We start from the raw sequence: 11,979 nt of genomic DNA, 5'->3' as shown, positions 1-11,979 counted from the left end.
TTATTTCACTTAAGGACTTATTTAGTAAGATTATGCCTGAAAAGGTTTTGGATTTTTTTATCATATGTTAATTAAAATAAAAAAATATATAATATGACGACTTGTGTTTGTTTGCTTGGTTTTATTGTATTTATATGATATTTGTATTTTTGTAATTTAATTTTTGCTGTGAAAATAGCCTTAGATGCTGACATGGCATTAAATAAAACTATCTATATCATGATCTGGAATCAATTAAAACTGAACAGATGTTTTATTTCCTCTTTCTCTTATAAACTGAGAAAGAGCTTCAAAGTGCTTCAAAGTTTTTCTTCTGACTTCTTCTTCCTGTTTGGGTCTCATCAGGAGAGGCAGTGACAGGACAGAGTCTGAATTCACTGACAAGATTCAGCATTACACCAGTGGCCACAGTGAGTAAACCATTCAGGCATATATGGAATATTTCATTTGTGCTCATAATATTTACTTGATTTTTTTTTTTTTAAACAAGACTCGGATCATTAAATGAAAACAGCAGACTGTCTGCACAGCACACATAAACATTGAAAACACAGCACAACTTTACTTACAATTTGAAGATCTTTACCACACAATGCCACTTTATGAACTGCAGTGTATTGGAATGGGTCCATATGGTGATGGTAAAATGTGCACTTAAGCTAGTTGACTCAGCATATACATGCAGAAACCATAATTCATTTGTGCTTTATGTCTTCTCCTAGAAGTGCTTGCATGCTCCCACTTTATTGTTTAGCTTGTTCGCCATGTGAGCCAGTGTCATGTTGCATTGATGTTTATTATAATATTATCACATTTAAATTAATTATTAAAATAATTTAACTATACATCAATGATTCTTGAGATATGGAACAAAACAGGTTACAGCAGTGGAAAAAAAGTATTTTATTTTAAAATAAATATTCTAAAATGTATGTTTACAATTTTGTGACAGTGTGAAAACATGCACATAATATAATATAATATAATAATAATATAATATTTACAGTGAGGAAAATAAGTATTTGAACACCCTGCTATTTTGCAAGTTCTCCCACTTAGAAATCATGGAGGGGTCTGAAATTGTCATCGTAGGTGCATGTCCACATAATCTGGAAAAAAAAATCCAGAAATCACAATATATGATTTTTTAACTATTTATTTGTATGATACAGCTGCAAATAAGTATTTGAACACCTGAGAAAATCAATGTTAATATTTGGTAGAGTAGCCTTTGTTTGCAATTACAGAGGTCAAACGTTTCCTGTAGTTTTTCACCAGGTTTGCACACACTGCAGGAGGGATTTTGGCCCACTCCTCCACACAGATCTTCTCTAGATCAGTCAGGTTTCTGGGCTGTCGCTGAGAAACACGGAGTTTGAGCTCCCTCCAAAGATTCTCTATTGGGTTTAGGTCTGGAGACTGGCTAGGCCACGCCAGAACCTTGATATGCTTCTTACAGAGCCTCTCCTTGGTTATCCTGGCTGTGTACTTCGGGTCATTGTCATGAAGACCCATCCTCGACCCATCTTCAATGCTCTAACTGAGGGAAGGAGGTTGTTCTTCAAAATCTCGCAATACACGGCCCCGGTCATCCTCTCCTTAATACAGTGCAGTCGCCCTGTCCCATGTGCAGAAAAACAACCCCAAAGCATGATGCTACCACCCCCGTGCTTCACAGTAGGGTTGGTGTTCTTGGGATGGTACTCATCATTCTTCTTCCTCCAAACACGTTTAGTGGAATTATGACCAAAAAGTTCTATTTTGGTCTCATCTGACCACATGACTTTCTCCCATGACTCCTCTGGATCATCCAAATGGTCATTGGCAAACTTAAGACGGGCCTTGACATGTGCTGGTTTAAGCAGGGGAACCTTCCGTGCCATGCATGATTTCAAACCATGACGTCTTAGTGTATTACCAACAGTAACCTTGGAAACGGTGGTCCCAGCTCTTTTCAGGTCATTGACCAGCTCCTCCCGTGTAGTTCTGGGCTGATTTCTCACCTTTCTTAGGATCATTGAGACCCCACGAGGTGAGATCTTGCATGGAGCCCCAGTCCGAGTGAGATTGACAGTCATGTTTAGCTTCTTCCATTTTCTAATGATTGCTCCAACAGTGGACCTTTTTTCACCAAGCTGCTTGGCAATTTCCCCGTAGCCCTTTCCAGCCTTGTGGAGGTGTACAATTTTGTGTCTAGTGTCTTTGGACAGCTCTTTGGTCTTGGCCATGTTAGTAGTTGGATTCTTACTGATTGTATGGCGTGGACAGGTGTCTTTATGCAGCTAACAACCTCAAACAGGTGCATCTAATTTAGGATAATAAATGGAGTGGAGGTGGACATTTTAAAGGCAGACTAACAGGTCTTTGAGGGTCAGAATTCTAGCTGATAGACAGGTGTTCAAATACTTATTTGCAGCTGTATCATACAAATAAATAGTTAAAAAATCATACATTGTGATTTCTGGATTTTTTTTTTTAGATTATGTCTCTCACAGTGGACATGCACCTACGATGACAATTTCAGACCCCTCCATGATTTCCAAGTGGGAGAACTTGCAAAATAGCAGGGTGTTCAAATACTTATTTTCCTCACTGTAAATAGTATATATATAAGATACAAATAAATTGTACATTTCTGTTGAAATTTTGGTGATCTGATTTTAAAGTAGAAATGTTAAGCCAAATTATGTTTGTCCCACCCCATCTATCAAGAATCACTGAAATATAATTATTACAATATAGGCCATATATTTCTGTTGCATCTGCATCTGCTGCTGCAGCTCCTGTTTCTCTTTCTAAGTGTCTCCAGGAATGAAGATCTACATTGATCCTTTCACATACGAGGATCCCAATGAGGCAGTGCGTGAGTTTGCCAAAGAAATAGACGTGACCTGTGTGAAAATCGAGCAAGTCATTGGTGCAGGTGAATGCCACTGTTCACATCAATTAGGAATATTTTAATATGCCTGAATTGCATAGAGTGCTGATTTGCAGTCTAACCAACATCTTTGCATCTCATCTAGTTAGTCGAATGCATATAAGCAAATCAACCATTAATTAGAAAGCAGCTACAATCTGGCAAAAAGCCTGGAGCTCTTGATGTGTTCGCACCTTTAATTATTGTTAAAGGAGCAACAAAGTTTTAGTAAACCAGGCTGCTAATTTAATTATATTCATCTAATTGAATTTTATGTTAAATTTCCTGAGGTGTAATCAACTGGTCTATATATGGGTTAACTGTCTAGGTGAGTTTGGAGAGGTGTGTAGCGGTAATCTCAGGCTTCCTGGGAAGAGGGAGATTTTGGTGGCCATCAAGACTCTGAAATCAGGCTACACTGAGAAGCAGCGGCGGGACTTCCTGAGCGAAGCCAGCATCATGGGGCAGTTTGACCATCCCAACATCATCCACCTGGAGGGAGTGGTGACCAAGAGCACTCCAGTAATGATCATCACTGAATTCATGGAGAACGGATCACTGGACTCCTTCCTTCGGGTAAGTTTTCACGACACTGTTTCACAACAACGGCGTTTTGGATGCCTGAAAACGCAAACTTTTGAAAACGGGTTTCAAAGTGCACGTTTTTGAAAACGGGCGAATCTCTGAAGATGATGACGTCATGCACACGCGTATTACATGTTCAGTCTATAGTGTTTCATCACCATCTAACGGCCTGGCAGCAGAATACAGCATTTTTTGTCGGAAAACTCAAAAGAAAAACTTCTCCGTTGTCGTGTAAACGTACCCTAAAAGTGCACTTAAATTTTGTATGTAAAATTTTGACACCTAGTGGTGTGGAGGCAGTATCACGAAAAAAAAAATGTTTTTGCCAATTTGCTCTGATTGGCCAGACAGACCAGTCTGCTGTGATTGGTCTACCACTTACAGTGCTTGTCGGAAGCTAAATGGCCATATTACTCCCTATAGCGATTGTACACACTGTAAAGACAGTAACAATGTTGTCGATTTTACCGTATCAATCCGAGCTCGAGTCCGATGATGAAACATTGGAAGAACTAGTTATTCAACCCGAACCTCCATCGCAAGCACAACTTGAGCAGGACGTTTCTCAATGATACACTAGAAGAACACCCAGTAGAAAATATATACATCAATAAATAATCATACTTACTGATAAAGTGGGTACTGTCCCATCTTTAATGGACATGGAGCGTTTTGTAAACCTCATTTAGACTTCATGGAGATTTGAGAAGCATTCGTCAAAAAAAAACTGCTGTTGTATCGCTGTGGTAAGTTTAACCAGACTCTTCACATCGTCATCCTTTAGAAGTGTTTACAAAGAGAATTTGCTTTTGCAGAGCAGAAAATAGCGTCTTCTCAACATGAACAACACAAACCAGCTACAGTGTTTGAGGGTGGGTCAAGTTGTTCGCGGGTGAACAACGTAGAACATACAGTAGGTGGGCATTAGGCCAAATGTGTTACCCAGTGACGTGAAGCCATCACGGAAGTGGGATTCAAATTCCTGATGACTCGTTTAGGCTGTTCAGTGTCGATTCTTTCTTTTGAGAAACAATAACTTTATTTATCGCGTGCTCTTTCGTCTTCAGAACTTTGCAGATAGCTGCATTACACATTGCATGAAAGGGAATATTCGAAAAAGTATAATAGGGGCACTTTGAATATGCTCTGAAAATCTATAGAGAGGTTTGGAAATTTGAGTCTGGAAAAGTATGGAATTTTGAAATGGAAAATGTGTAGGAACCCTGTAATATGCTGATTTGGTGCTCAAGTGCAATTTGTAATAGAAATCTTTTGTAACATTATAAATGGCTTCACTGTCACTTTTGATCAATTTGATGTTTTTCAGCTAAACATATTATTAAAAAGTGAAAAACCTTACTGACCCCAAACTTTTCAACAGTGTTGTATTTGTTTTCTTTTCTTTCTTTTTTCTATGAAAAAAACAACAACAAAAAAACGTGAGTGCACCTTTTGGGCAGCATGTGCCATGTAATAATAATAATAAAAAAAATTACCTGCAATAATCACACAACATTTTTTTCCCTCTTATCTTAATTATTTACAAGCCACATTTGTTTTTTAATTCTGTACATTTAGATTTATGGAATCCAAAAAAAAAATTATACTCATATTTTTGGCTACATTTTCCAAAAATCTATTCAGCTCAGCTCTTTTTATCTCACAGTGTGTGACGGCGTTTGTCCTTTTGCTGATTTTAGCTGACCCAGGATCCCATTGGGCAGGACCCAGATGTGTTTGCATAGAGGCACAGCTGGACTAAGTTCTAGATGTTTTTCCACAAGATTGTGACACAAGCTCACAGAGCAAAGATGTTTTGCTAGAAAGACTGATTTTATAATGCTAGAAATGCCTTCCTTTCTGTACAGAAGAAATATATATGTGTATCCTTATACACTTCCATTTAATAGTATTTTAATATATTTTATATACTTTTGTATTCTCTGTATGTCCTCTTAGCAAAATGATGGCCAGTTCACTGTCATTCAGTTGGTCGGCATGTTGCGTGGCATTGCAGCTGGCATGAAATACCTCTGTGACATGAACTACGTACATCGCGATCTGGCTGCCCGCAACATACTGGTTAACAGCAATCTAGTCTGCAAAGTATCTGACTTTGGGCTTTCTCGCTTTCTGGAAGATGACACGTCAGATCCTACATACACAAGTGCCCTGGTGAGTGTGTGTTCAGTGGGTCATATGGCCTGATATGACTTAATATTTCATGCTAATGCATTATGTGTTCAGTACCTAACTAAATTCAGTGTCCACACAGGGAGGGAAAATTCCAATACGATGGACTGCTCCCGAGGCCATTCAATACAGGAAGTTCACATCCTCAAGTGATGTGTGGAGCTATGGGATCGTAATGTGGGAGGTCATGTCCTATGGAGAGCGACCGTACTGGGACATGAGCAATCAAGATGTATGGAATCAATTCTTATATGATTACATGGTCATATTGATGATTGTTCATCAAGCTACTGTACATTCATAAAGAGCTGGATAAGGATGTCACCTAGTGGACAAATGATGTCATGAAACAATATCTGCAAGTGCATTCAAGAACATGTTTAGTATGATTTTATGAGGTTTCTGATGTGTTCTTTAATCAGTCATTTCTTCTCCCATCCCCCCAGGTAATAAATGCAATCGAGCAGGATTATAGGTTACCTCCTCCGATGGACTGTCCAAATGCACTGCACCAACTAATGTTGGACTGCTGGCAAAAGGAAAGAAACAACCGCCCAAAATTCAGTCAGATCGTAAACACTCTGGATAAGATGATTCGTAATCCTGGCAGCCTGAAGGCTACCACCCCTCTCTCTTCAGGGTATGAGATTTTATTTTGGGTCAACCCAGGCTTGAAGGGGTCAGCAAGCACTGAGCATTGAATTCAATTCATTAGTCTGTGTAAAAAAAAAAAGAGAAAACAATGATTACAGTTCAGTATTCTTAGCACTGGCATTAGTCTGAACTTTATAATTAGAATTCAGAAGAATCGCCATCTAGTTTTAGATTCCTGGATTTTGAAGTGAATTTTGCCTAATTTGCATCTTAAAGAGATGCTTTTTTTTATATTTTATATATAAGTTTATAAACTTATATTTACATAAGTTTATTTTCTATTTATTAAATTAATTTTAAGTTAAGTTTAGACTAGGGCTGTCAATAGATTCAAATGTTTAATTTGTAATCAAAAGGGTATCATGTTTAACGTGTTTATTTTGTCATCATTTGCTATATCCAGCAAAGTATTGAAGGATGATTGAAGGATTGAAGAATGATTCTCACAAAACTGTATTTTCTGCAAGCTTTTTTTAAGGTAAATGTAGGTGTCTTTAAAAAAAAAAGACACTTGGAGACTCCAAAAGGACACCTAATAACCCAATGATATAAGGGGTCCATATGATTAACAAATGTATAAAAAAAAAAACATTACAGAGCAAGACTTTTCAGAATTCAGTGTATAGTATGTGTACAGTTCAACAGCAAAGAGCTTGTTTAGAGCTTTTTATAGCTTGTGTACGTTTTAGACATGTCAAGTTGCGATACTGAAAAAACTGACTGCATATATTTACTACAATACACGAATCCACAAAAAATATTAAGCAGCACAACTGTTTTTAACATAATAATAAATGTTTCTTGAGCACCGGATAAGCATATTAGAATGATTTCTGAAGGATCATGTGACACTGAAGACTGGAGTAATGATGCTGAAAATTCAGCTTTGCCATCACAGGAATAAATTACATTTGAAAATATATTAAGATAGAAAACAGTTATTTTAAATTAAAATAATATTTCACAATAATTCTGTTTTTTTTAATCAAATAAATACAGCCTTGGTGAACAGAGGAGATTTCTTTCAAAAACATTACAAAATCTTACAGACTTCTTACAACGTTTTTTTAACGGTAGTACATGTTATTATGAATTCAGGTCAAATGGTCTGAGATATTTTATTTCTAATTTATCAGAATACACTTTTTTTAAATACACGTTATACATGTTCCTATCCTAGTGATGTTGAATCTGTTTGTGTTTTACAGCGTACATCTACCTCTGCTGGACCGCAGCACACCAGACTTCTCCAGCTTCAGCACAGTAGATGAATGGCTGGACGCCATTAAAATGGGCCAGTACAAGGAGAACTTTGCAAATGAAGACCTCACTACCTTTGAAGCGGTGTCTCAAATGACTATGGAGTATGTTTTACTATCTTCCATAAAGCTTACTGGATTCATATCGACCATTTTCTTTACTAAGTTACAGGACCAGATGTTGTAGCCACCGGAAACCTACAGTATTACTGAAAATTTGATTGATAGCCTTATCTGCTTATGATGACATTATGCAGTTTATGTCTCTTACGCCCTCTTTCTGTCTTCACAGAGATATTCTGAAGGTCGGAGTCATACTAGCCGGCCACCAGAAGAAGATTCTCAACAGTGTGCAGATGATGCGCGCCCAAATGAACCAGATACAGTCAGTGGAGGTTTGATTCTTAGGAGTGGAGGACGGGACCAGCCTGTGCACACCAGACCCCTGTGGACCTCCTCGCAGAAAGACGCCCCACTTCAGCAAGCCCTGTGTCCAGAGCCCAGCAGTAGTCACTTTCTCTGGGGATGATCAAGAACAAATCACCACAAGACCTCTATGGTCTCAATACAGCACCAGCACACCGAAGGCAAGCTGAAGTCTTTCCAATGGCCAAAATTATCCATAAATGTAATTCTGGCTGCATTTACTTGCAAGTTTATGTTCCTGTGTTATCTGTGACTTTGCAGTATTTCAAATAAGCCACATAAAAGCCTCATGTCTTTTCAAATGTTAGTATATCTGTTATTTCATAGGTGTTTAAAGTCAGCATGAAATGGAAGTTGCGTTAGTCTTTTCTTCCCTGTTGTGACGTATATCCAAAAAACAAAAAAAACAATAGCCTACTTGTGTATGTAAAGTTCTGGTATAGTCACCTTAACCTAAGCAGCTCGGCTTTTATATATTTTATAAAGTGCACCCATTATACTATTAAAATTCAAATAGAATTAGAAGAATAGACAGAATCTCATGCAGTCATCTTTATCATGATACTGTCATATTGGGTATAACTTTAATCAGAATGTTTCCATATGCAGAATAAAAGGGAAGAAAAGGTTGTTTATGCATGTAAATGTAGCCACTATCACATCTTGTTTTATGAAGTTTATTTTGGCTGTTAGTTCTGTGGGTAAATCTGCAATCTAATTAGATGAGATAAAATTAGATTTTGATCATATATACAGTATATTACCCTTTACTCTTTGATATGGTTTGGCGCTCATCCATATTCACCAGCCATGATATGTTGTCTGGTTGTCAATCTAAATAGACTATGGACTAATAGCAAGAAAAAGGAGAAATAATTATACATGTGTGATACTCATGTATGATGAGGAATTATCCATGAGATGGATCTTGAGCTGGCAGCACTTGCCAATATGAGGACTATTATAGAAATTCAACTATGTGAATAGTAGACAAAGCAACCAATACTGGTTCAGTGTGATATTGTTATTTTTAAAGTCATGTGATGATTATTTTTTTTATTCTCTTCATGAGTTTTATTTATTTGTTTTATACTTTATAACACCATTACTTTCCACTTAACCATATAATCATGCGCCAGTGTTTGTTGTACTGCAGATGTTTTTGTAACATATCGGAGGCACTTCAATTGCTGATTTCCTCACAGAGCCTGCCAACAGAATTGAATAGAAGTGCAGGCTGAATTTAAATGTTTATTTTCTGTCCCAATTATATCTGTCACTTGGTGGGGGTTTTTTCTTTCAGATTTCATGTTATGAAAAAAGTTTTTTTACCGCTACATTTTCCTGTTGATATTTAGATTATTTCTTATATTTATGTATATGCATACAGTACATACACACATAATTATTTGTGTATAAATAGCATATCTATTCAGTCGAGGTCAGAATTATTGGCACCCTTGATAAATATGTTGAAAACTAATTTACATTGTTAATCCTTTTGACCTTTTATTTAAAAAAAATCGAATCTTTCATCGAAGGAAAACTTTTTAAAATGGGGGAAATTCTCATTATGAAATAAATGTTTTTCTCTAATACACACTGGCCACAATTAATGGCACCTTTTTATTCAATACTTTTTTTGCCAATATAACAGCTCTGAGTTTTCACCTATAATACCTGATGAGTTTGGAGAACACCTGACAAGAGATCAGAGACTATTCCTCCAGGCCCAGTCCAGGTCCTGGAGAGCCAGGTCAGGATAGGCAACGTCAATCCTGGAGTGCCGCTGTCCTGCAGAGTTTAGCTCCAACCCTGATATAAACTCGCCTGCCTTTAGCCTTAGTAATCCTGAAGACATTGATTAGCTTGCTCAGGTGTGTTTGATTAGGGTTGGAGCTAAACTCTGCAGGACAGCGACACTCCAGGACAAAATGTTGCCCATCTCTGCTCCAGATCCTTCAAATTCCCAAGTCTATTTTGATACATTACACTATTCTCTTCAGTTTATTGTAGGATTCAGGTCAGGGGACTGCGATGGCCATGGCAGAACCTTAATTTTGTGCTCATTGACCCATTTTTGAGTTGATTTTGATGTTTGTTTTGAATTATTGTCCTGATGGAAGTTCCAACCACGGCCCATTATAAGATTTCTAGCAGAGGCCGTCAGGTTTTAATTTTTTTATCTGTTGGTCCAGTATTTGATAGAATCCATGATACCATGTATCTGAACAAGATGTCCAGGACCTCCAGCAAAAAAAAATAGGCCCACAACATTAAAGCTCCAGCTGTATATTTAACCTCGGGCATGGGTTTTTTTTTATCCCTGTTTGCACCAAACCCATCTTGTGGGTCTGCTGCCAAAAAGCTCTTCTTTTTTTTTCTTTTTTTTTCACCTGAACATAGAACCCAGTTCTGTTTGAAGTTCCAGTCGTGTCTGATAACTGAGTGTGATGGAGCTTGCATTTGGATGAGAGCAGAGGATTTTTCTTGAAACCCTCCCAAACAACATGGTGATTTTAGGTGCTGTTTGACCTCAACACTCAAGTATTATTCTCCAGCTGTGATCCTTGATATATATGGTATAGATACTGATTGGAACTTCTTAATTATTGACCTGATGGTGGAAATGAGAATTTTCAATGCTTTAGCCATTTTCTGAAGCTCAACAATATTTTGCTGCACATCAGAACTATATTCTTATTGTGATGGATGATTAACGGAATTTGGCCTTTAAGTTTCCTCATATTTATACTAAATATAATATACAATATATTATAATAAATATAATAATTTATGTTCCTAGTCATCCTACAAATTGTAAATATGAAGGAGAATATACTTCAGATATATTATACTCATAAGATTTTCTAGGTATACTAATAATTGTGGCCATTTATTCTACTGGCACCACCCCCACCATTCAGTTTTATGTCAATGAAAGGTTAGATTTTGTTTTGATTTTAATGACAGATCAAAAGGATAAACAATGCAGATTTATTTTCACAGCCTTCTTTAATCATATTTACCATGGGTGGCAATAATTCTGACCACGACTCTATACATACTGACACTTCACAAATAGGGTACAGTTTGGTGTCCAGTTACTTTAAAGCATTTGAAGCTCTAATTCTTTTTTGTTGTAAGAACTGTTGTTCTTACAACAATGTTTGATGTTTGAAAAACTATTATCTAACATAAAATTTGCATGAACGACAGTCAGTAGCTGGTTTCCAACACTTTAAATGTCCCTGTCTCCTCTTAAAATTGTGATTTGTCCTGTCCCGTTCATTTCCAGGCCTTGTTTTGTACCCTATTCGTAGAAGTTTTGCTGTCCACATGAAACAGTATTAAGTTCTTCTCATACAGTCAAAAAATGTTTGTGTCAAAGGTCATTTTGACAGTTTGAGCTTGGCGTAAGTGAAAATGCTTGGACAGATTTATTTTTCATCTGACATGCTTTACACATTAAACATCACAACATAATCATCATTATTGTAAAATATGTGGCAAAATACATGCTTGCTTGTTTGTTGTTTTCAGTATATACAGTGTTGGTTAATAAGCAGTTACATTTCTAATCTGTTGCTCTTCACGGAGCTCGGCACATTTGTAACCCAAAATAGTTGTTGAGTTGACACTTTGACACCCTCTCTTTTAAATTGAATGTGCTTCCTATCAACTTGTTCACTGGTCTTCCACGTCTAAACACTTTTCACATATATAGAGATACTCTTGTTCATTATCTGAATCTCATGTTTTTTTTTTGGGCAACCTTCTATATGTAAAATCTAAAACTGAAGGTGCAATGTTTTGTAAAGTGCATTAATTCTTATTGCGAAACCATTTATTATTCTCCTTTTGGGTGTATGAATGAATTTTATCCATTCATTGAAGCTCTAGGCATCAACTTCATAAAGGGAATTAAAAAAATAATTATTATTT

General features: G+C 36.9%; 1 protein-coding gene across 1 annotated transcript in view; it reads left to right on the top strand.

The window, feature by feature from the left end:
* Positions 1 to 8,426, top strand: part of ephb2a (eph receptor B2a) — a 63,454-nt gene extending 55,028 nt beyond the window's left edge. The window contains exons 9-16 of the mRNA XM_084098046.1: positions 346 to 410; positions 2,801 to 2,923; positions 3,246 to 3,493; positions 5,462 to 5,677; positions 5,778 to 5,927; positions 6,142 to 6,335; positions 7,558 to 7,713; positions 7,901 to 8,426. Of these exons, the coding sequence (XP_083954172.1) occupies positions 346 to 410; positions 2,801 to 2,923; positions 3,246 to 3,493; positions 5,462 to 5,677; positions 5,778 to 5,927; positions 6,142 to 6,335; positions 7,558 to 7,713; positions 7,901 to 8,009 (1,261 nt within the window). The 3' untranslated portion in view covers positions 8,010 to 8,426. The remainder of the gene's footprint in view (positions 1 to 345; positions 411 to 2,800; positions 2,924 to 3,245; positions 3,494 to 5,461; positions 5,678 to 5,777; positions 5,928 to 6,141; positions 6,336 to 7,557; positions 7,714 to 7,900) is intronic.
* Positions 8,427 to 11,979: the final 3,553 nt, after the last annotated feature.

The sequence above is a fragment of the Abramis brama genome (assembly GCF_963993115.1).
Source record: "Abramis brama genome assembly, chromosome: 22".
Lineage (NCBI taxonomy): Eukaryota > Metazoa > Chordata > Actinopteri > Cypriniformes > Leuciscidae > Abramis > Abramis brama.
Note: the sequence above shows the minus strand (reverse complement) of the source record. Positions and strands in the feature narration are given on the sequence as shown.